The sequence below is a fragment of the Perognathus longimembris genome, chromosome 8, assembly GCF_023159225.1.
Source record: "Perognathus longimembris pacificus isolate PPM17 chromosome 8, ASM2315922v1, whole genome shotgun sequence".
NCBI classification, from domain to species: domain Eukaryota; kingdom Metazoa; phylum Chordata; class Mammalia; order Rodentia; family Heteromyidae; genus Perognathus; species Perognathus longimembris.
In genome coordinates, this window is record NC_063168.1 from 11,808,226 (window position 1) to 11,834,726 (window position 26,501).

General features: G+C 40.6%; 1 gene segment (V, D, J or C); it reads left to right on the forward strand.

The window, feature by feature from the left end:
- Positions 1-26: 26 nt before the first annotated feature.
- On the forward strand, positions 27-24,219 carry LOC125356164. The segment is given in 3 exon segments: positions 27-97; positions 14,821-14,835; positions 23,812-24,219. Coding segments are annotated over 3 exon segments (447 nt in total).
- The last annotated feature ends 2,282 nt before the right edge of the window (positions 24,220-26,501 follow it).

The window sequence follows — 26,501 nt, forward strand, 5'->3', positions numbered from 1 at the left end:
ACTTCTTCATAGTTCACTCACACCCGCTGAGGCAGTCAGTCCCAGTCAGCACCCAGCATGGACATGAGGACCCCTGCGCAGCTCCTGGGGCTCCTGCTGCTCTGGCTCCCAGGTAAGGAGGAATACAGTAGGAAATTATTCAGTCCAGTGTGATGACTAAGTTTTGCCTCTTCAGTAAAGTCTTCTTTTAACATGATTAATTGTATGGATGTTGGTTTTATGTTTTCAATTCCAGGAGCCAGATCTAACTTCCAGATGACCCGGTCTCCATCCTCCCTGTCTGCATCTCCAGGAGACACAGTCTCCATCACATGCAGGGCCAGTCAGAATATTGGCAGTTGGTTAGCTTGGTATCAGCAGAAACCAGGGGAAGCTCCTAAACCTCTGATCTATGGTGCATCCAATTTGCAACCTGGGGTTCCATCGAGGTTCAGTGGCAGTGGATCCCGGACAGAGTTCACTCTCACCATCAGCAGCCTACAGCCTGAAGATGTTGCCACTTATTATTGTCAAGAGAATTATGATGCCCCTCACACAGTGATAAAAGCCATAACAAAAACCTCCCAGGAGGGCTGGGAATATGGCCAAGTGTCAAGAGTGCTTGCCTCCCATACAAGAAGCTCTGGATTCAATTCCCTAGCACTACATATACAGAAAACGGCCGGCCAGAAGTGGCACTGTGGCTCAAGTGGCAGAGTGCTAGCCTTGAGCAAAAAGAATTCAGGGGCCTATACCTGCTGACACAGCTTCTCAGACATAGCCAGACTCTGAAGGTCACTGGCAAGTTTGGTCAAAGGGGACAGAGCAGCTCCTCTGCAGACCCTGTCCTTTACTCTCTTAGTCACAGAAGCATAGACAACACAGTGCCTCTGTTCATACTATGTAAAGAATATTGTTACCTCTAGAGCCTGGGTTGTGGAACCATTTGGAACTCCTACAACTAAATAAAAGCTAATCAAGATAATCCAAGCCACTATCTGCACACACACACACACACACACACACACACACACACACACACACACACACACACACACACACCAGTGCCAAAGTCTGAATTCAGAGCTTTGTACTTGCTTGGCTTGCCTGCTCTGCTGTCAATCTACCATGTGAACCATACCTCCACTCTGGATTTTTGCTGGTTGTTTTTGAAATTGAATGTCACAGAATTATCTGCTTAGGTTCTCAGGTGCACAAATGCCTCAATTTGATGGTGAAATTTTTGCCTTTATTTGCTGGGCAATTAGAGTCATGTTCAGAACCTAATTGCTCATGCTTTGCTTCAAATTTTCAGGTCTTAGTTAAGATCTATGGTCCAGTTGGTATTGGGTTTTATTCAGATTGAGAAATAAGAATTATGTTTCAAACTTCTGACTTTAATTTCTTTTTTTGTTTGTTTGCCAGTCCTGGGGCTTGGACTCAGGGCCTGAGCACTGTCCCTGGCTTTTCTTTGCTCAAGGCTAGCACTCTGCCACTTGGGCCACAGCACCACTTCTGGACATTTTCTGTATATGTGGTGCTGGGGAATCGAACCCAGGACTTCATGTATGGGAGGCGAGCACTCTTGCCACTAGGCCATATTCCCAGCCCCTCTGACTTTAATTTTCTAAGTTACTCAGTACTGCTTTTTGAAGAGGTTAAAAGATAAACTCCAATTACAATGTGTAGAGAAACATAACCTTTTAGTATTTGTGTGTTCTATTTACTCCTGTCTTCATTTCTCCTAAGCATGAAATGCACATCATTTTCTGTGACTCTGTCTTCATCCAGGCATAGTCAGATGTCTAAAGTAGTATAGTCATGTATCCTATTAGTCTACATGACTGTTTTGTGTCATACTGTGATGTTTTTTGTTATTGTGGTTCTGTGGTGTGATTTGAGTCAAATAATTTAATACTTTTAGTATTGCTTTTTTGTTCAGGATTCTTTTTTTTCTGCTTGATGTCTTTTATATTTCAATGTGAGTTTTACAATTAAATTTCTATTTCTGTGAAAAATGATTGGGGGTGTCCAATGAGAATTATATTACCTTTTCCCAGGTACAGACTGCCCTATAAGATTCACAGGATAGGATACAAATCTGCATTGTGCAGAGCTGTAGGTGTGCAAGCTCTGAAGGTTATTGAAGTTCCTGTACAAAGAGACCTCAGTTCATGTCATTGAGTCCCACTCATACCAACACAACTAAGGAGAACTGCTGAAACATTGGGGCCTGTGACATACTCCAGCAGAGTACATGTACACTAATACACACCGTGGCATAATAAGCAGATGCTCCAACATGTCTTCACCATGGAGCAGGGTGGTGGAAATAAACATTCATGACCCAGACACTGAAAAAGCGTGGACTGTGTCACAATGATGGGGGAACTCTCCCTGAGTATGGAGGCAATATCTCCCTTCTTGACCAGCTCCACCGGCCTGTGCAGTACCAGACGTCAGAAGATGTCCCACAGAAAGCACTACCCATGTGTTAGAGTGTGCCCTGTGCTATGTTGGAGGGCCTGCTGGATTCATTTTCCCTGGTTGTTCCTCAGCCGCACATGATAAGATTTTGTGTCCAAATGCAAATATATCAAGAAGAATAAAATGTCAAGGGAACATTGGCTCAGCTAGAAAGAGTACTGTGGACACCATTAGTTCACTTAAACTTATTTCCTCTACTATATTTTATTAACACCTGTTTCATAGCTTGTTCTTTGCATTTAATTGTACTTGTACAGCACTTATTTGACTTTCCAACCATGCATCATTGTACCTAGACAAGAAAATGTCTTTCTGTACCTGAATAATGTTTTAGTGGTGACAAGTTGGTAGCATATTGTCATAAAATGGAAGGTTCTTGCAACAAAGCACAAACACATGTCCTTTGCAACAGGTGAACAGAATTGCCAAACTAATATGATTTGTACATTAATGTAGTAATAGTATTGAAATTATATGCTTTCAGTAGACTCCATGAAATACATGTTCTAAAAAGACTTCTAAATTAATAACAAGCATGTCAATGATCTGTCAAGTCATACTATAATTAGAATATAGCATTTTGCTTTATGAGATAGGAAAATGGTGGTTTGGAATTTGAGTTGATTTTCTATCCCCAAATCATGGATTCCATCACAATTACCTTTGTGTTCTTAAACAGGCACATCACATATATAAAATAGTTTACAAAGAAAGTAAAGGTTTTAGAGTATGTCTTTTTTTTTTTTTCTTTTTTTGCCAGTCCTGGGCCTTTAACTCAGGGCCTGAGCTCTGTCCCTGGCTTCTTTTTTTTTTTTTCTTGCCACTTGAGCCACAGCGCCACTTCTGGCCATTTTCTACATATGTGGTGCTGGGGAATTGAACCCAGGGCTTCATGTATAGGAGGCAAGCACTCTCGCCACTAGGCCATCTTCCCAGCCTGTTTTTAGAGTATTTCTATATACTGTGTTCACAAATGTATGTAAACTGATGAAAAATTCTGTTACAATCCCACTTGTGGCTACACACACACATGCACACTCCCTAGGTGGAGGGCCACAGTAAACCAAACAACATAAGCCCCCAGGAGGCTCTGCCTGCTAATATGACAGGAAGGGAAAAAATTTCCGTGGAATTTTGGAGGACTAGGCTGGGCTCTGGTATAAATGTCAACACAGCCACTGAGGAAGAGGTCACCAAGCCTCAGTCGCCACATGAGGCCCCTCTTCCTTGTAAACATGGCCTAGAACAGTTCAGAGCCTCCTCTTGCAACCCCATCCAGCATAGCTTAGAACCTGAGAGAATAAACAGGCCTCCATAGCTTGATGCCAACTCTTTCCTCCTGTTTCCCCGCTGACCTCATGGCTCCAAGGATGCTCAGCTGGTCATCAGAGGTCATTTTCAGATCATTTTGCCTCTTCGATCATAGTATTTCCTTTGGAGGGAAAACAAACAAAAATAACATGAATTAATAATAAACTTTCAAAATCGAGTAAAAAGAATTTCCCTCGGACTCAAATTTTTCTTATATAGCCTTCTCTATAGAAGAGAGGATTGACAATGTGATATTGTAATTTTCATTTTCACTCCATTTAGTTTTATCCGATTCTTACATCAGCAAAACACTAGGGGTCACTCAAGTCCTTTATTTACAGACACCTTTTTTTCTGGTCTAAAGCTATTCTAAATAGAACAGACTTTACTGCTCTGTGGATCATTAGTCCAACTGTGCCCAAACTCACTTCCACTCTCTGAAATGTGAATATGACAATATTTTTTTTGCCAGTCCTAGGGTTTGGGACTCAGGTCCTGAACACTGTCCCTGGCTTCTTTTTGCTCAAGACTAGCACTCTACCTCTTGAGCCACAGTGCCACTTATGGCTTTTTCTGTTTATGTGGTACTGCGGAATCAAACCCAGGACTTCATGCAAGTTAGGCAAGCACTCTACCACAAAGCCACATTCTCAGCCACAGAATAATTTTTATAACAGGTTTCTCCTTGTCAATTCATTTTCCTCACCAAGATTTGCTGTTGAATTCTATCACAAATACTGTGCATTTGTGTATGCTGACTTTTGTGGTGGTTGAATCATAAAACCTGATAAAACTCATAAGATTTAGAAAAAAGTATAGTTTAGATTCATTGTCAGTGTTTTCAAAATTAAGTAGCAAAACTTTATGTTAATATTTGCATGTAAGCATCAGCTCTTTCCTATTTATTTGACTTAAATTGAGTAGGTTTGGTGCAATTTAATATCCATGAGAGAAATGTTAATTGTCCCAATTCATTTCAACATTTACTCTAGCATGCCAGGGCTCCTTGTTGTGGTATTTGCTGACCCAGAAATGAGAATGACTCCAAAGTGCTTCCTGGAATACAGCTTTCCTCTCTTGGCCACCTGCATGGGCCACATCTAACAGGTTTTGATTTGCTTTGTTTTGTTCTTGCGTGTATATGGTAGAAAGAGGATCCAGTTGAGTCTGTTAAGGGGAAAGACGTCTGTGTGGTTTGATCTCACCTAAAGCAGTGTGGCTCTGGGCTGTGTGATGAGAGTGCAGAAAACACAGAACACGTGCAGCGTGTGAGGTCCAATCACGCTCCCCACCTCACCATCACTCACCTGAGGGTGAGCGAAAACGGTTCCTCCAACAAACCGCAGTCCAGTTCACAGGAATCCAAGCAGCCTGCCAGAGTTATGATCCCTCAGCCAACAGCACCTGGAAAACTGCAGTACAACTCACCTGCATAAGTTCTTGAGCATGATGCAAACTGGACACTCAACTTTTGAAAAACTAACTTACAGTTTAACAAAATGTATAACAGGAAGCTAAAATGTGTGTTGTTAAGGGGAGTGAGGCCAAAGGGAAAGGGGAAGACAAATGGAGAGAGGATGGATGGGTGGTGATTGTATTCATAATATCCAATGTGAAAATGGAACTAGGGAAACAGAGGAGATAAGTGGATTTGGGAGAGATCGGGAAGAATGGTGACATAGTTACACTGACCAAAATTAATTATACTTATGAACTGACGTGTTGAATATTTAGCTCCTAGTACAACTACTTAAAGATATTACAGTTATATAAAAATAAAATAAGCCAAGCACCAGTGGCTCATGCTTGCAATGTTAGCTTCTCAGGAGGCTGAGAACTGAGAATTGTGGTTCAAATCCAGCCAGGCACTAAAGTCTGTGAGATTCTTACCTCCAATTAACCACCAAAAAGCCAGAAGTAGAGCTGTGACTCAAGTAATACAGTGCAAGTCTTGAGCACAAAAGATCAGAGACAGAGCCCAGGTCCTGGGTTCATTCCTCAGTACCAGCAACAAATAAATAAATAGATAAATAAATAACATGGGCAAAATCTTGCTCCACAGTTGGAGATTACAAAGATTATAAAGAAAACCAATCTGAACTTAAATAAATAAAAGAGCAAAAAATGGATTCCCCCAACTCCATCCCCATACAATCATGCAATCTGAAGGCTTTGGCCTGAGGACAGATAAAGACAAATGAAGGTTGCATGGTAGAAGCCACTAGTTAATACAACATCCAGCCTCTGAATCACACGCATGTTGGCTGGGGATGTTAGAAGAGTTGGGGTGGAACTTGAATCATCTGGAAACTGAAATATATTTCTTGTGAAGAATCAAAGTTCCAGAGATCACAACCTGGATTTCAAGGCCATGTATCAATACCACTGCAAGCTCATGAGGAAGAGCAGTATGCAGGAATATACCTCTGGAATGACTCAATGGTTAGAAAATCTCCTGTCCAAATGCACATATTTCTAACTAGCCCAGTGGAACATTCTTAACTTTCTGCCTATTATGAGTCTGCCTATTATGTGTCTAGTCATGACTTGATAGAATTTGCTTATTCTGGAGAGACTGTGTAGCTAAAATAAGAACTAGAAAGAAGTTCTGGGGATTGGTAAGATCGGGAGGAGATGCAATGACAAGGGACTCTGACTTAGACAGACAGAAAGGGAAGCCAGCATAACATTATGAGCCAAGCAGGGTCCAAGAATGCTGAAGATTTCAATTTTCTATTTACATTTTTGTTCAGCCACTCAGTCTCTGGGCCCAGACTAGATCTAGCAAATAACACAACCTGCTGTTGTTCTGGGCTCTGACCTTGTCCATCTGATAAAGCAGCTCTTGCAACTACTATAGCATGGGCAGATTCCTTTACACCAGCAAAGTCTCTGCATGCAATGTTCCACAATCTGCATGATCACTTGAACTCCAAAAGGTATAAAAATAACAGGAGAATATCAGATCAACTGGGAAGAACTGTTTTTTTATTTTTAATTTATCTCAAATGTTCTTCAATTCACCCACAACATTCTGATGTCATCAAACCCTTATTTTTGTGTTTCTTATCTTTCTAAATTATCATTCAAATTTATCACAATGCTTTGATGATTCTTTATCCACAGCACCCTAAAAGGGAAGCCCATCTATAGTCAAAAAGTTATAATTTATAGTCATAGGCTTTGGTATGTATTTCAAAACATTTAGCCCCAGATTAAAAAATTAACAAAAAATCACAAACAAAAATGTAAAAATAACTGAAGAAATGATAATCATTTTGTCATGCCAAAAGTTATGTATAAAGATTAGATGATATATATGTATATATGTAATATGTTTATTTCATATATAAGTACATATGCAATTAATACATGTATGCATATATATAATATTTATACATATATGCATAGCATTGTCCACTTAAAATAATTCTTTTTATCCAATGATTTTATTCAGAGATTTTCATCTATAGTTATTATATAAGATTAATTGAAATTAATTTACAAACTAAATTAATTTTTTTTTACTTTGATACAATTACCTATTCTAAGGTAGCATATACTGTGACGGGTGCAGTTACAGATCCTACAAGTGATTTTCATGGGATTTGGAACATTGAGAGGTAGGAGTGCTGTAGAGTGTACATGGAGTGCTGGACTGAGTCGTTCATGCCCATGTCAGGAACAGTGCTGACGGCCCGGGTAGCTCCATCTCCACAGGCTGCTGGGGAGCTTTGTGATCCTCTCCACAAGCTAGCAGTCCTCATCTCGTTTCTCACAGAAGCAAGAAGGTGAATGGGAGAAGAATGGAAAGTGATGCGATTTCCTGCATGTGACCGCAGCCACTTGGGGTCCAGGTCCTGGTGCCTTGTGAGAAATCAACCGGAGCCAAAGTGTGGAGGCTCATAAGGTCCATAGTACGTTGATATTCAGGGTCTGCTCTACCCACAACTGAGTCGAAATAAAAATCTCTGCTTCTTGTTTGAATTCAGATCTCACTCACAGGGATTCTTCCAAATAAACTGAAGACAATGTCTAATGTAATGATTGACATGATCTGTCCATTTCCACACCATTAGTTAGAGGCCTTTGGAAAATATCTTAGTTAGAGAGGCTCTGGGAGAGTGTGCAGCCTGATGAAGGAAGGAGGATGGGAAGTGGAGTCCTCTGTTGCCAGTCTTGAGATGGGGATAGAGTTGCAGGTCTGCTCTGCTGGAGTGAAAAGTGCTCAATTCCTCAGTCACAGTCCCATTCCACATTTGAAGCCTTGGGTGATTGACCAGTAATGATGTGGTTCTGGGAGCACAAGTGGTCTAAAAAAACACACTGAACAGTCATTTCTTTCATGTATTTACTTACATATGGCATAGAGCATCTCATACATCTTCTGAAAAACAATAAGCATTACTTTTTTCAAAAGATCACAGAATCAATTTCTGGTTCCTTAAAGTAGAAGTACAAAATAGCTACCACTCAACAAATCAAGTTTACAAGTTCAGTGCAACTTGATTGATGTCACCCTATCTCCACTTCATTATTCTCCCTCATGCCCTCCCCTCCCTCAATTTTCTTAGTTTCATCGGATCTTCTTTGGATTTTATTACTCAATTCTCCCCATCTTCCTCTCTTTGTTTATCTACTCTCTCCCTTTGACATCTCCTTCACATCTCTCAAATGCCAGTGTTCCTTTTGTTGAACTCTGAGTTATATATTCTAATGAGTTACACAATTAAAATCCTCCCCTGTAAATACCATGCATTGGTGGTAAATATGTTTGATATACTTGCACATGACCTCATATGCATGTTCATGTGTATTTATACATTAGATCTATCTTAATAGAAGAGAAACCATGAATCCTTTTTGTCTCTAGACTTGACTTCACTTAACATAAATTGTCAATCCATTTCTTTACAAATGTTGTAATATTCTTTCTAATGGGGTTTTAAAGTCTATATCCAAGTTTGCTTCATATTGTAGCTCTTTCTACAGCTGCATTGGTACTGTCTTTATAACAGATGCAGACTCTCTCTCCATGGAGACACAGACAGCAAGGCTGGTGTCTAGGCCTAGTCACTTGCAGCTGCCCAAACCCCTACCCAGCCCCACCCAGAGCCCTGCTGATTTGCATGTGCCCACAGCACAGTCAGTGCTCTGCTATCTTCTTAATAGGCTGCTCATCGCAGATGCAGGAGTCAGTTCTCATCAGAACACAGCGTGGACATGAGGACCCTCACTCAGCTCCTGGGGCTCCTGCTGCTCTGGATTCCATGTAAGGAGGATGTCCTCAATGTGCTGTAGTCAGGGGTGCTTTGCTATTAATGAAGGTTTCTTATAATATGCTTGACTCTATGTATATTTATTACTTTTCCAATGCTAGGTGCCAGATGTGACATCCAGATGACCCAGTCCCCAGCCTCCCTGTCTGCATCTCCAGGCAACACAGTCTCCTTCACTTGCCAGGCCAGTGAGTACATTAGCAATGATTTAAACTGGTATCAGCAGAAAGCAGGGAAAGCTCCCAAGCTCCTGATCTATGGTGCATCCAATTTGGCCTCCGGGGTTCCATCAAGATTCAGAGGGAGTGGATCTGGGACAGAGTTCACTCTCACCATCAGCAGCCTGCAGCCTGAAGATGTTGCCACTTATTACTGTCAACAAGATTGGAGTTGGCCTCCCACAGCGATACAAGTCATAACACAAACCTCCCAGAGAAGCAGAAGTGAGAGGCTGGGTGTCCCAGCTTCTTTCCTCCTGCTCCCACTTGCAAGAACTGGCCTAGACCCCTAGGACAGGAAGCCTGCCCAGGCTAGCGTGGAGCAGCAATCCTCAAGGCCTCAACATTCACAGTAAGTTTAGGCTTAAGTATAGTAAGTATAGGCTTAAGCTACCGGTGCTGTTCTGAAAATTGCAATATTAGTATTATATTCCAGACTGTAAATGTGGAAATACCTTTATTTATTTATGTTTCTTTTAACCCCGAACAAGTATATTCACATTGGGCACAGTGATGCATCTAAGTTATTTTTTTCAAGTATTTTTTTTTTTGCCATTCCTGGGCCTTGGACTCAGGGCCTGAGCACTGTCCCTGGCTTCTTTTTGCTCAAGGCTAGCACTCTACCACTGGAGCCACAGCACCACTTCTGGCTTTTTCTATATATGTGGTACTGAGGAATCGAACCCAGGACTTCATGTATACTAGGCAACCACTCTTCCACTAGGCCATAGTCTCAGCTATTTCAAGTGTTTTATTTTTAGAATATTAACTACTATATACTAAATTTGTCAGCAAATAAAGACATTTTCCCAATTCATTTTGTGGCTTCATACCTTTTGTAGGGTTGTGGTTGTTGTTGTTGTTGTTATGTTGTCTCTTACTGTATTTGGAGAACCTTAGTATAATTTTGGGTCAGAAGATGATAGTGAACATTTCAGTCTTTAATACAACTTGAGTGGCAGCATGTTAAATCCTGTATAAACGAATACAATGCTGCAAAGTAGTTAACAATGCTGTAACAGTCACACACAAAAGGAAACTGAAGCAGATAGACGGAACTTAACTGATGCCACACTCCATTAAGCATGGGAGGGAGGGAGGAAGAGAGGGAGGGAAGGAGGGAGGGAGGGAGGGGGGAGGGAGGGGGGAGGGAGGGGGGGAGGGAGGGAGGGAGGGAGGGAGGGAGGAAAGGAGGGTAGGGCCCGGGAGGCATATTATGTGACCTCAAGCCCTGCACAATGACAGCTGGACTGTGTCAGGCAGAGAATGTGGCTTAGCGGTAGAGTGCTTGCCTAGCATGCAAGAAGCCCTGGGTTCAATTCCTCAGCACCACATACACAGAAAAAGCCGGAAGTGACACTGTAGCACAAATGGTAGAGTGCTAGCCTTGAGCAACAAGAAGCCAGGGCCAGTACTCAGGTAACTAGCAAAAAACAAGACAGCTGGACTGTGGCAGTGGAAGTGCTCTTCACCCCGAGTCTACAAAGATATTCCTGGGATTGAAATGGCACAAATGAAGCTTCTCTCTTGAAACACATGGGGCAGATGGGAAAGAACAGAATTTAATTTCTATAGGAAACTAGAAGATTGACAGGGACGTCATCCAGAGCCAGAGAACTGATGCCAAAGCACAGAGCTGCTCACACTGTCCATTGAGCCGTGCATGGGTGAGGACCAGCCATCCGATGAACACAACATGGACGAGCAGGAAAAACCCAACGTGGCTTCCACGTAGACCTGGTTTTCAGACTGCTAGGTAGCAGAGAGCCTGAAATCACTGTGATTTTTTTTTTTCACTCATAACAGTTATATCATTAATGAGCAACTGCTTGTGTGGCTCCATACCTGTAGTGTCACTGTCTCTCTGTCTCTTATGAGACCCATGTAAGTGTATGCTTTTAAATTTACACGTGTCAAGTACACATGCATTGGCAAATACAATGAGATGTGCTAACAGATAAGAAAAAAATGAGGTATCCAGGCACAGTGATGCATGCCTGTAATTTCACTACACAGGAGGCAGAAGTAGAAGCATCTCAGTCCAGGGTCAGCTCAGGCATTTTTCAAATATATCAGCTGATATCTCAACAATGAATTACAGCAAAATCAGTTGAGAGGGCTGGGACTATGGCCTAGTGGCAAAAGAGCTTGCCTTGTATACATGAAGCCCTGGGTTCTACTGCCCAGCACTACATATATAGAAAATGGCCAGAAGTGGCACTGTGGCTCAAGTGGCAGAGTGCTAGCCTTGAGCAAAAGTAAGCCAGAGACAGTGCTCAGGCTTGAGTTTTGGCCAGGACTGGCCAAAAAAAAAAATCAGTTGACAGTGTATCTCAATTGATAGACTGCTAGCCTAGCAAGCCTAAAGCCCTGAGTTCAAACCTCAATACTGCCAAAAGAACTAGGAGATATAGAGTGAGAACTATAATGACTCACAGATGAAAGTTTCTGTGCAAATGAAATAAAAATAAATTGAAATGAGTTGAAATATCATATCAGTGGATACAAAGTTACCCAAACTTTGGGCTAAGCCTGTGTTTCCCTGTTTCTCAATCTAACAGAATCAGAAGCACATCTCCTATGCTGGACATTGATCATTCTGAAACCAGATTCTTAAACACCAGCCTCAAAGTTCAGAGTCCCACATTATGTCTTGCTACCCACCCCCTAATGCCAAATATACATACAGTAAAGGGCAGAGAAAGGAAATCTGTCATGCTAGCCATGGGAAAAGAGCATGTCACTATATCTCAACCATATATGGAAAAAATCCTGTGACTCTTATCCCTAATTAACTAGCAAAAAGCCAGAAATAGAGATGTGGTGGTTCAAGTTGTAGAATTTAAAACTTCAAGACCTGTTTCTGGCACTGAATTAGAAGATATTGACTGTAGAGGCAATATAAGAGCTGAACATATTAGGAAGCAAGAAGCAAAGTGGTATGTTAAGCATCACTCCCAGCTTGAGCAGTGTTCATCTTCTTATAGACGAAAGGATTTTATTCTTCATTTATGTAAGCTCATAAAATCCATGATTAATGTGGTTTAGGAAACATCCGGGGCCTCCCCTTCCTCCAGAACCATCAAGCAGGAGCTGATCAGGTTCCAGGAGATTAACATGGAGAGACGTTGAGATCCAACTGGAACTGAGAATTGGAAGACAAGCTCTTCCTCTTTGGCTATCATTTCTTTCTGCCCAATACACTCCACAAATGACCAGGGAAGCCATTTGCTTAAGAAAGAGACAATGACTGTAAAACAATCTTTATAAATGCTGCCTCTAAAGCTCTTGAGACTTTTGTCTCTGTGAAATGAAAGGGTTTACTGAGCCATGACAGATTCACATCAGAAAATCTTCAGGTCCTCAGACAAGTCTCTGCATCCACCAGTGTCAACGCTGAATAGCAGATGGAAAAAAATGTTCACTGGATCTAAACACCAAGAGGGTTTTATAAGATGAATTTTGCCTTACAAAAAGATGGTATATCACACGTGCAGAGGATGTATGCACAGTACTTGTTGCTTATGGACTGGTTGGGGTCACAGGTGTAGATACTCATTGTCACTTTGATTCTGAAGTTATAAGTTGTGGGCTACTGAGGATTTAAAATTTCAACAAACTTTCAGGAAGGTTTTAGCAAACTTTCGATGTTTGGGACTATAGCTTTTAATTGAATAACTTTCCTTAACTCTCACTTCTCCTTCTTCCAGCTTTTGGAATTTAGGACAAGTTTGCTTTTATCATCCTTCATAAACAATGACTAAACAAAATATATAGGGAAAGAAAATCTAACTGATTCTCTAGGTCCCCCAAGTCCAGTGACACTGAAGTCAATGCTACCTAGGAAGCAGTGAATGCCAGACATGGTGGTAGAAGTCTAGTTCAGAGGCTTGTAACATCTAAGAGAAGGCTTGATCAGTCACACAAGCTGTCTAGGAAGAGGAAGGGGAGGGAAGGGAAAAGAAGAAGTGAAGGAAGACAATAAATGAACATTGATGTAAAGACTAGTTGGGAATTCTAGAACCTAATAGAGCAATTCACTACTTAGATATTTAGTCACTTAACTATTGCAGAAGAATCAATGAACTGGAAGATACATCAATATAAATTTATTAATGGAAAAGAATGACAGATGTATAAGCCAATGTGATGATTACTGTGGTAAGATTATATGCAAAAACTTCAAAGAAAAGAAAGAAATCAGCTTAAATATAATAAGAGACAGTAATTTATGCATTAAAGAGTTGTACTGAAACACAGTCAAGTAAAACACAGATGAAAAGCTATAATACAGTGAAAAAGAATCTTCCAGAAAGTTATGTCTTTTTACACATGAGAAATTTCAGTCATGACCTAGATTAAATTCAGATTTTTAATAATTGAGATTAAGCTATAGGAGAATTGCATACATGACTAATGGATTAAAAACACAAGCCAACTAAGATTTCTGCATTCATGATTCAAAAATTGAAGGCCAAGTAATAACATTGGTTTGACAAATGCACATGAGGAGACACAGACATACTTTGGCGGACCGAGAAGTCTTTAATAACTAAAGGAAGTGGTAGGCAGGGTCCTGAACCTATGAGGGAAAAAATCACCCCCCCCCCAAAAAAAAAGAAAGATGTTAAAATAGAAGTAAACTTCAACTTATGTGATGCTGGAATCTGTTAAAAACGAAACTATTGTGGCAAATGTTAGGAAAGTCATCTCAGAATATGAAAGCATCTGTTTTGGATCATGAGGTCAAACACATGCAACTGGGGGATGGGAATAGGGCCTAGTGGTAGAGTGCTTGCCTCCTATACATGAAGCCGGGGGTTCAATTCCCCAGAACCACTTATATAGAAAACTGCCAGAAGTGGTGCTGTGGCTCATGTGGTAGAGTGCTAGCCTTGAGCCAAAGGAAGCCAGGGACAGTGCTCAGGCCCTGAATTCAAGCCCCAGGATTGGCAAAAAAAAACAAAACAAAAACAAAACAGAACAAAACAAAAACCATGCAACTGAGTAACTTGATGAAGAACTCCATGGTTTGTCTGAATTATATATCTGTATAGAACTGTATTAATTGCACATTTCCAACCTCTGCTGTCTACACTAAATGCAGATTGTATCAAGCAAAATAAAATGACTAAACCTAAACCTTTAAACAAATACCTAGAAAATAAAAAAAGAATAACTCGATATTTATGCAAATTGATCCTTTATCAAGAAAAGTGTAAAACGTTCCTGGGAAGGGGTTGAAGAATTAGGAAGCAGGCAGTGAACAGGGGGAATGATGAAGGCACATGCATTATATCTCTCTTGCTTCTCTTGACCATAGTTAATATCTGCTCACAGGAGAGGCCCCACCCTCCTGTTGTCTCTTTCCACCTCACTGACAGTTTGTCTCCCACCACTGCACCCACCAGGACATTTGCATATTGCTCCCTAGGGAGGAGCTTCCCTGCAAGTCCAGCATAAAAGCTCAGCTCTCAGCTGCCTGCACTGACCAGGACTGCTCCCTCTCACCATGAGGTGCCCTGCTCAGCTCCTGGGGCTGCTCATGCTCTGGATCCCAGGTCAGAACACACTAGAGAGGAGGAAGGGGAGGGGGAGGGGCTGAGCTCTGGAGCCCACTGCTCCCCATGTGTGTTTTGTCTACTCATAAGATGTGCAGATTTGCCCTCATGGATGAACATAAGATATATGTATCTGTGAGAGTGAGAGGATTGCGGGAGTAACACGGACCTGTGCTCTGCTGAGGATGAAATAAGGGGAATATGTTGGCAAATTCTACAGGTCCTCGTGGTTTATGAGCATCGATTTGCGTGTGTGTGTGTGTGTGTGTGTGTGTGTGTGTGTGTGTGTGTGGTGTTTAATGAATGTATGGTGCATAAAGCATCATTAAAATTTATCCTCTGAAATAAATTAAGAAAGATGATCACGAAAATGACTCATAAAGCTTGTGATTAACCCTGTCCATGTCTCTCATTATTTTAGGATCCAGTGGAGATGTTGTGCTGACCCAGACCCCACTCTCCCTGCCTGTCACCCTGGGAGAGCCGGCTTCCATCTCCTGCAGGTCTAGTCAGAGCCTCCTGCATAGCAATGGAAACACATATTTGGAATGGTTCCTGCAGAAGCCAGGCCAGTCTCCACAGCTCCTTATCTATAAGGTTTCCAACCGAATATCTGGGGTCCCAGACAGATTCCGTGGCAGTGGGTCAGGCACGGATTTCACACTCACCATCAGCAGGGTGGAGGCTGAGGATGTTGGGGTTTATTACTGCTTTCAAGAGACACATTTTCCTCCCACAGTGATACAGCCCTGAACAAAAACCTCTCTGCTTGAGGTGGCATAGCTGTCAAATGTAGCTGGTTTGGGGAGCAAGCTGTCCTGAGTGTGAGAACAAGGAGCTGGTGAAGGCAGCTCAATACATTTCAGCTGAGCTCAGGGTACCATGAGTGTTTCTGCTAAACCTTAAGATATACTGGGATAAAAGCCATGGCTCAGGCAGCAGGAGAATAAATATGGCTCGTTGAGTGGCTCGTTGATACAATAATTCATGATAAACTTGGTTAAATCCTCCTTCTGTTCCTATCTGTTCTTATGTCATGTATTAATTGGATTTGAGTACCACTAATTGGGTAATACTTGGTATGATTAAGAAGAGGTGTTTCTCAATAATTCTCTCCTTGGGCTGATGTGGTGGGAAGATACCAGCTCAGTTTTAGCTTCAACTATATTGAGAATTTGAAGCCACTCTTGGTTACATAATAAAACCCTGGTCAAAAGCAAAACAAAACAATCACGGCAAATGAGTAAATCTTCCATTATGCTGTTCAGGTCTGGTGTTTTGTCATGGGTACTGAGATAAATAACTACCACAACCCTGTGTAGGAAAGCCATGAGGGAGGCATTCGTGCTGTCATGTTTTCATGTAGGAAAGAATTTTTGCTGAAGACCATTCCTGCAAGAACTCATTGTCATGTGATCATAAGAACCAAGAGATGGAGAGAGCTCTTATCAATGCAGAGGCTCTGGGGAAAGGAGGGTCCTGTTTTTTGTACACATAAGAAAAATTTGTATGCAGCAATATCTGGAACTGCTGTTCACATGTGTGAATGTATAATGTGTCAAATACCAGTGGGTGTGAAAATACAAGAAAGTTAGCAGTTGGCACAAACAGTTTCAAAGTCATGTCACATTTCCACATCCAGTGGAATCCGGTGTCTTATGAACAGTTTGATGGAAATAAATTTTTATGGACTTGCTGAGAAGTACACAAAACGAGCTAAATATTCCAAAAGTAATGAATACTTTTATTAGGTGGTTAATTTTTTTTTCTGTTTCCATCCTCCTGCTTCCTCTATTTAGCACGTGCCTCTCCCCTACCCCTCATCCCTATAGACATAATGGAGTAACCTAAACTGCTTTTCCTTACAGGGAGATATCAGGGGTTCTTAAGCAAGGAGATGTGAGATCACGATAGCCATTCTCCATTCAACACAACATCATCAGAGAGAACTTTGAAACTGATAACCCTAGAGGTGGCCCAGCAGAGCCTATGTGGCTGGTGTCATGGAGACAGAAGACACAGGACACGATGAGCAGAAGACCAAACAGCACCTGCAACACTGAGGGGACAGTAGAGACAGAGCCCAAAGCTCATGTGACAGGTATCTATTGAGGGTGATCTTTGCAGCCTTGAGGAAAAATATTCCCAGTAAGTGGGGGATTTCCACTTTCTTCTCCCCACCCACATCCTTTCTCTTGAATCAGATCACAACAAATTGCTGTGGCAATGGCATGATGGGAGAACATGGCTTGTCAACCTCCAAAGCTCAGCTCACTTCTCTTTGCTCACTTGACTTTCTCTGCCTCTGTCCAGGTTAAAAAAATTTGCCTCTGTCCAGTTGTGGTGACTATGACCAAAAAAGAGAATAGCAAATGCTCATTAGTTCAACTGGTATGAGTTATTTCTATATTCAGGAGTTCTAGATCACCCAATCCATATTTCTTCCATTGCTTTCTGGTATTATCAAGATATCACTACATTATATACTTTCCATATTTGTGAAGTGCTCATTTTTGGAGAAATGTTTTAAGCCCATCAAGGCCTTATCAGGAAATGGAAATTATTTTCACTTTTAATGCAGTTCATATTTTAGAGAAGGCATTATCAGCAATGTGTGATTTTAGAAAGAATGAAAATGCTCTCTTCTCAGAAAAAAAAACTCACATGGCATACTCATTTGGCAAAAATTAATCTTAGTTCTATATTCTAGAAATCATCTATTTTGGAAAAACACATTTCATAATTTCTGATTAAAATGGTATTAAAATATTTTTTGGAACAAGTTAGCTTCGTTGCTGTTACATACAATGCCATTCACAGTATAAGGCTATTTCAATCATCTGGGGAAACAATCTTTTTTAGTCAGATTGATTTTATCATGGGGAAAATGATTCTGTGGTTTTTACAATTGTATATTGTGCAAAAATGAAATTATATATATATATGAAGTAGTTGGCGACATAGTTCTTCATAATATATATACATGTATACATATATATATATAATCACAAGTGTTAGTATACACATCCAAAGTTCTGCTGATTTCACTCAATTACCAGATATGTGTGAGAACTCGGTGCATACATCTTCGAGCTTGATATATGAATCAAACACGAAAGATGTAAAATATTGGAAATAGATTTAGAGCAATAATGGAATATTCAAGTACTCTATTTTCACTAACATTGAATATAAGTAGAAGACTAGTAATGAAAAGGATGAAAGCATTTATTTCTATAAAATTATAGAACAATTATATCTTCAAGATATAATGCACATTACACCACCAACTGCATAATACACATTTTTTCTCATAGAACATTCTTTATGTGATTATAACTTTCCAAAAGTCTTAATAAACTTAAAAAGAGTAGAAGAACTCAATTTATTTTTACTAATGTTAAAGGATGGAAATTGCAAATCAACAGCAAAAGAAAATCTGAAAATTTTACAAATTTCTGGGAAGAAAATATTAAATTGTTTTCTTAAAGTTGATCTAAGAAGAAATCCAAAGGCATACTTGAAAATTATCATGACAAAAATGTAAAAGCAAACTATTATACTAAACTTATGAGATTCAGAATACATTGGCATTAGAGCAACAATATATTACCATGAGCGCCTACTTAATAAAGAGCAGAGTTCTTGAATTACATTTATTTTTGGAAAACTGGCTTCAAAAAATCACCTTTGTAAAAACTTAAATTTCTTTCACCCTCAAGAATCATGAACACTCACAGGATCAACAGAAATGATAAAGTTAGCTGGGCACAGGTGTTTCACACCCGTAATCATAGTACACTGTACATAGTACACATAGTACATAGTACACTGGAGGCTAAGATCTCATGATTGCAGTTGAAAGTGACCCCAAAGTCCAGGCAGAAAAAAATTCTGAGAATTTTGTTGTTGTTGCTGGTTCTGGGATTTGAACTCAGGGCCTTTGGGCTGTCTCCACTTTTTTGCTCAAGGCTAGCACTCTACTACTTGAGCCACAGGTCTACCTCAGTCTTATTTAGTTTATTCTCTGGTGGTTAATTTGAAATAAGAGTTCGATGGACTTTACTGCTCAAGCTGAGTTCGAACTATGATTCTCGATCTCAGCCTCCTGAGTACCTAGGATTACCAGTATATACGAGCCACCAGCACCCATCTAAGACAGAGATAGCTGTTAACCATCAAAAGGCCAGTAGGGAAGACCTGGCTCATGTATACAGTGCTAACCTTGAGTGAAAAGGTTAAAGGACAGCCCAGTTCTGACACAGAAATAAAGTAAAGTGAGTCACAAAGTTAGAAAAACTACCTAAAGTGGTTTAAAAGGAAAAGAAGACAAACTGAGCAACTTATAGACAATGTTTCCAACTTAAGGCCCAAGTCCCTCACAGTTCAGTGGCAGTAGGTTAGACAATGATGTCTCTCTGAGCAGAAGTAGCATCTTGGAGGTACAGGTGTGGGAGGATAGGGAGAGGAGGGAGAAGAAGAGACATGGAAAGGGACTGAGGGACTGTATTTGTGTTTGGGGAGAGGAACCAAGAGTTGGGGAGAGAGAAAGGAGAGGGTGATGAGGTGACTGTAACTGAAGTACAGTGTATGATTGTATAAAATCAGTATAAAAATCATGAAAAGGGAACAATAGAAGAGTAAAGTGCAGTAGTAAACTTGATCAAATAAAGTGTATTTATGTATGAATGTCTCATAATGAAGCCTCTTTGCAAAAGTAATATATGCTCAAGGAAATGTAGAGTAGGAAGAAGACGGAGACATAGAGGAGGAGGACAGCAGAAGGAGGAGGAGGGAGAGGAGAAGGAGGTGATTAGTGAAATCTAATTCCTGAGATCCTACAAGATATAATTTCACAGTATGACCATTAGATGGCACTCTACACACACAGAGCTTCCTCTGAGAAACACCAGGGAACTAGAAGAAATATGTCTGTTGTCACTAGCAACACCCCCTTGAACCCTGAACAGTGCAACAGTCCAAAACACAAACTCCTCATTTAGGACTTCCCTTAGCAGGGTGAATTTCGGGGCAAAAGTCCTCTGCCTTTACTGGTTCTGAGACATGAGCCTGGCATTGCCTCTATCCCTGTCTTCTCTATGCCACCAAAGCCATCTTTAAAGGAAGGGATATTGGAGAAATGTCCTGCAAGAGGGAAGTGAACATTAAGAAGGAGGGTAGAGGGAGAATCCAGTCATAAAATCCAAGGATTATCCTACAAAATGAAGAAGATTGAGAAAAGGTATGTTGGAAGGGATGGGACAGAATGAGGCAGGGGTGGTATTGAACAAGATGCACTGTATTCTTAAACAGTCTTGTTAGAGGGCAACGCTTTATACAGCTACTTACAGATAAGTTTTAAAGGAGAAGTCATACAGGGAGGAACAAATTCCACAGCACCAATGTTGTTGGAATAAAAGATACATGGGTGTGCTGACTCAAGACCTGCTCCCAGGCATCGAGCCTTGTGAGGACATGGCAAGAAAGAGATCCATCAGGACATCCAGCTGTCGGACTTCCCCAGCCTCCAGAACTTTGAGAAGACAAATTCCCGTGCATCAGTTTCTCCTGCTCCAGGGATTTCATTCCCTATGGCAATAGAAACAAGGTTAGGATTCCATGTCCAGAGGTTAAAACCTAAAGGCTGATCCTGTTCAAGAGAACTTGTTTGGTGTATTAGTTTGTTTGGTTTGACATATACATTCTTGTCATGTCCTCACAATGCAATGCAAGTTGATTATGGGTTTTCTTTCCTTCTTTTGGTGTTCTTTTTATCCTAAATGGGATCTTTATCCAAATTATAAAGCTGGAGGTTAAGACCAAGAAACCCAGGGAGACCAGGGAGACAGCCTCTTCAACAAATGGTGCTGGCAGAATTGGCTAAACATCAGTGGAAAACTAAAATTAGAAACTTATATATCACCTTGAAGCAGAATAAGTTCCAAATAGATCAAAGGTATTGCATGAAAGAAAAGCCCTCAAAACATTAGAGGATGGGATAGGAGAAATACTATGGCTTCTTGGCATAGGTCAAAACTTCCTTAATAAAGACACAGAAACACAACAAATTAAAACAAATTAGATAAATGGGATTGCATGAAACTGCAGAGCTTCTGCATGGCAAAGGACATAGCTAGCAACATAAATAAAAAGTCCACAGATTGGGAGAAGATCGTCACATACAACAGACAAGGGCCTCATATCCAAAATATACTTAGAACTGAAAAAACTAAGTTCCCCCTAAACATATGTTCAAAGAAACAACTGTTCCATTAACAAGTAGGCTGAAGACTTAAAGAGAGACTTCTCTTCAAAGGAAACAAGAAAGGCCAATGAGCACATGAAGAAATGCTCAACACCTTTGGCCAATAAAGAAATGCAAATCAAAACCATATTGAGATTCCACCTGTCCACAGTTAGAATAGCATTATGAGGAAACCTAATAACAACAGATGATGACAGGGAGATGGCCAAAAGGGAAAGCTATTACACTGTTGGTTGTAAACATGTTAAACCACTCTGGAATGCAGTATGGAGGTCCCTCCATACACTAAACATAGAGCACCTCTATGGCCCAGCAAACCTACTCTTGAAAATGTGCCCAAATGACCACAAACACGACTTACTGATGCTACTAGCACAACTTTGTTGATTGCAGCATTTTTTACCATTGCGAAGGTATGGAATCAACTCAGATTCCCCTCAGTAGATGAATGGATCAAGAAGATGTAGCATATACTCACAATGGAATTCTAAGCTTCCATCAGAAAGAATGACATTACCCCATTTTTAGGAAAACAAAGATTTGGAAAAAGTCATATAAAGTAAAGTATGACAGAGTCAAAGAAACATAAGCTCCATGGTTTCCCTTTTTGTAATATTTAGTATATGTCTAGGTTAGTCATAGAAGAGGATTACTGTAAGTCAATAGGTATAAACATATGACTATTTAAGATGAAGCTAATTGAAATGAACTCCAAGATATGGAAAGAAGAGGTTTTTCTTTGATATTTTTAAATTACTGTGTGAAGTTATTTCTATTTTCTTTATTTCCCTTAGTTTATCCCCTGTTGTCACTACATTCATTTTGGTACCCTGTGTCATGTCATTTGTGTATATGTATACACACACATAAATACACACATATACATATATATGCTTATCTGAATTAGGTAAGGGAAGGGTAAAAACAAACAAAATAGTGACACTTAGAAGAAGACAATTTTATGTTGGAAATGAATTTTACAGCTTAGGGGTATTGGGATAGGCAGGGAAAATGAAAGAAAAATGAGGGAGGGGGTTAACAATGTTTGACAAGAAATTTTCTCATTACCTTACATATGCAACTGTAACTCCTCTGTACATCCCCTTGACAAGAAAATTAAATTTAAAAAAAGAATTCAGAAACGAATATTGATGAGGAAAATAAATAAACAAAACAAAGGAACCATGATTGGGAATATTATAAAGCATGGAAATACGTCATTTCCAACTGTAGTTGGAGAAAACAAAACACAACAATGGATTTTCCTTCCAGAGTAAGATAAGATCAGAAGGATAATCCTAGCAAAAGATCACAGTAGCTCAAAAGCTATGTCCAGATGAATACATAAGATGATGCTAAATGAAATGAACTCCAAGTTATGAAAACAAGTGCTTTATCATTGTTGTTATTTTCAACATGCCACGTGACATTCTGCCCTTTTCCTGTTGTCATTTTTTCCCACAGTTTTACCCCTGATATCACTATAACTGATTTTGGTGTCTTGGATATTATATATAGGTGTATTGGAACTAGGGAAGGGAAAAGGATTCCAAAATGGAGAGTCAAAGGCCCAAAAGGCAAACCAAAGCAACAGCAACACTTAACAAAACTATATGGTATAAACCAATTGCAAAACTCATGGGTGGGGAGGATAATGGGGAAAGGGTAAGGCAGAGGGGGAGAAATGAGGGAGGAGGAAACAAATTGTACAAGAAATGTACCCACTGCCTTACGTATGAAACTCTAGCCCCTCTGTACATCAGTTTGACAATAAATAATTACTCAGAATAAAAAGATTTCAAACTGAAAATTCCATAAATTGCTGTGTCACGAACCTGACATGAGATGACCAACAAACCTCCCAAAAAGCAAAGCCCAGAGGCTGCTCTAAGAAACCCTTGGGAAAGTGGGAATGATGCTGCCCTATTGTCAGTGGAATCCTAAGGAAGGGGAGCTCTCTGCAGGCTTCCTGGTACTCATGATGCTGGGACTCTGTGTCTCCCCATGCACGAATCCCTGAATCTCTCCTGTGCTACACAATCTGTGACAAGTACACCTGACAAAATAGAGGAGCTTATGTCTTACCTGCTATGTCAGTCATAATGATGCAATGTATGAATTAAATCAGTTTCAAATGTGAAGACATTCTATTCTCTCCTGACTTTCACTTCCGTTTTGATATCCTGAACATGAAAAAATCATTTTTCTCTGATTCATTCCAATTTAAACAGTAATTACAAGGAAAATCAAGAAATTAGGTCCTCATCCCTGAAGATGCCAATAGATGTATTCAGCAGACAGAACAGCAGATTGATTGACACTTGTGCTCTCTGGGTGAAGCACATTTTCTCTTCTAAACCAAGAAACCAGGGCCCCACAAACCTGTGATGATTTCCTGAGACCAGCCAGCTCACCAGCTCTTTCCAGTTTTGCTCAGCCCTGCTGATTTGCATATGCCTAAATCAGAGCCTATGCCCCACTGACTTCATAACATGCTGCTTACACCCTGTGCAGCAGTCAGTCCCAGTCAGCGCCCAGCATGGACATGAGGACCCCTGCTCAGCTCCTGGGGCTCCTGCTACTCTGGTTGCCAGGTAAGGAAGGACAGCACTTCTCCCACCCTGTGTGTTCTGTGCCACCTGGGTCTTCAGGTAATTCCTGTTAGAACAAGACTAATAGTGTGTGTATTGCTTTTATGATTCCAATGGCAGGTGCCAGATGTGACATCCAGATGACCCAGTCTCCAGCCTCCCTACCTGCATCTCCAGGAGGCACAGTCTCCATCACTTGCCGGGCCAGTCAGAGTATCTATGGTTATTTAGCCTGGTATCAGCAGAAACCAGGGAAAGCTCCAAGGCTCCTGATCTACGGTGCAACCAGTTTGCAACCGGGGATTCCATCCAGGTTCAGTGGCAGTGGATCTGGGACAGAGTACACTCTCACCATCAGCAGCCTGCAGCCTGAAGATGTTGCCACTTATTACTGTCTACAGTATAGCAATTGGCCTCCCACAGTGATACAAGTCATAACAAAAACCTCCATGGAAGCAGAAGTGAGAGGCTGGGCTGCCCCAGCTGCTCCTCCTGGGGCCTCCACCTCCTGACAGAGCTTCTCAGATGTGGCCAGACTCTTACCTTACTACAAGCTTTGGGTTAGCGTTTGCAAGGAGGCTCCTCTGTACTCTCTGTATCTTTCCTCCTCTTCAGCTCCAGAAGCACAAACATGGTCATTTCTCTTCTCATATAAGGGGATCTCTTGGGATTCACAAGTGAAACAGAAGCCAGCTAAGACTCTCCAAGTAGAATTTTTTTTTTCCTACTGGAAACCAGTTGGATCTACAGTTGTTGAAGTTCTGACATGGCCACAAAATATGGAAGTAAGGGGGTGGGAATCCCTGGTTTGACTAAGCTGTCCCAGTGTTTGTTCACATAAGCCAGTGATTCTCCACCCTGTGGAGAAACCCAGGGCCGGCTGCTGATGCTCTAACCTGCCCCAACAATACCTCCAGTCATTCTCCAGCCTCACCTCTGTTCACATGTCAGATAGCTTACATCAATAAGCACTAAGTTTTCTCCTATCTTCCAAATTTTATAGAGTGACCCTGAATTATGAAACTCGGCAGGAAACCAGAGAAGCACCAGTGATTGTAGAAACCCAGCCTAGGGCTTCTACAAGCAACCCTACTGAACACAGTGATTCATCCGATTGAGGTATCTGGCAGCTCAGGATAGTCAAGTTTCCAACAATCCTCAAAACTTTTCATTTCAGTGATGGCACTAGAATACATGGAAGTGTGAATTTCAGTGTTGTCTTCCAACCTGTGATCATAACAAAAAGAAATGAAAACACATACACATACACACACACACACACACACACACACACACACACACACACACACGAGGGGCGGGGGGTGGAAATGGTACAGGAACAGCCATGAAGAAAGGAATGTAGGTCACGTGGTAAAAATCTTCTCAATGTTCACCCCGCCTCATATGCTGAGCTGGAGATACTGGTCGAGTTGATACTGAGCTGTGAAACAGAAGAATATTGAGATGCATTTCTTGGGAAAGATTCAAGAATTGAAGGGACCTCTGGTCATAGTCTGATGCTACTGCAAGCTCATGAGGAAGAGCATCATGTTGCACTCTGGGTCTGTATTATCCCAAATGGTTTTTAATATTTTCTGATCAAATGCAAATTATCTCATATCATAACTTTCTAATCAATCTAGCAGCATCTACCTGAGCATCCAAAAGTTGATTCTGCCTCCACCGTATATCTGGGCATGAGTGATAAAGAATGGTCATTCAGAAGCAACTAGAGAGCTAAAATATTGATGACCAGAAATAAACTCAATGGGACTCCAGTAACTTGTAAGCAAAAGGGAAATACTAACACCTCACTGTAGGAAGAACCATAGGATTCAGGAAGGTTTATTATACATTTATAGCTTAATCCCTTGATCATTTCCATGGTCTAAACATCAGCAAACATCCCATGGAAAGTTATAATCTGGTCTTTTTAAGACTCTATCTGTGCCCAGTTGCTAAGGTAGTTCATGCAATTTCCAAAGCTCAGCTGGATTCACTTTGCTCTGTTAAAATCCCTCCAGTTAAGATACAGCAGAACCTATTTGAGCACATATATTTGGCTAATTTTATTAAAGATCAAAATGACATCTTATCTACAAAGTCTCATTCCTTCTCTAGAATTTCATGTAATCTTATTTTCATCTCACTCATAACATTCCAATATCCTCAAAAGCGAATGTTTGAAAGTAATTTTAAAAATTTTTATCCATGTCTGTCAATGTTAGATACATTGAGCAGTAGGTGAATTAATAAATACAATTTACATGATTAGCAAGAACTTGCAGACATGTGAAAAGAAAAGTAAAGAATGAATGATAATGATATCATCATCAAAATTGCATGCAGAGGTTAATGAAAACAATGAATTCATTTTGATAATAAACTTGTCAACGTATACAACTTTAAACATCATCCACTTAAAATACTTCTCTAAGAATGTGTGCGTGTGTGTGTGTGTGTGTGTGTGTGTGTGTGTGTGTTATATCTTGTCATTATCCAATGGTAATAGACTTTGGGAGATAATTCTATACCGTCATATCTGTGATTTGTTTTGCAAGATTCAGCAATTGCAGTGAGACACATATATTGCTAATAGACTTCTTTAGAAAAAGAATGGTTGGGAGTATGGCAAATAGAGACTGCTATTACAGTCAATAAAAAATGATGTCTTATTTTCCATCCTCCCTGGAACTAGATCATGTCAAGCTGTCTGCTAGTAACTTTTGAAGTTCAGCCCATAAAAATACAGGCCACGTTTCATGGCCATTGGCAGCCATGCATCAGTAATATTCTCAGAGTCCCCAGGC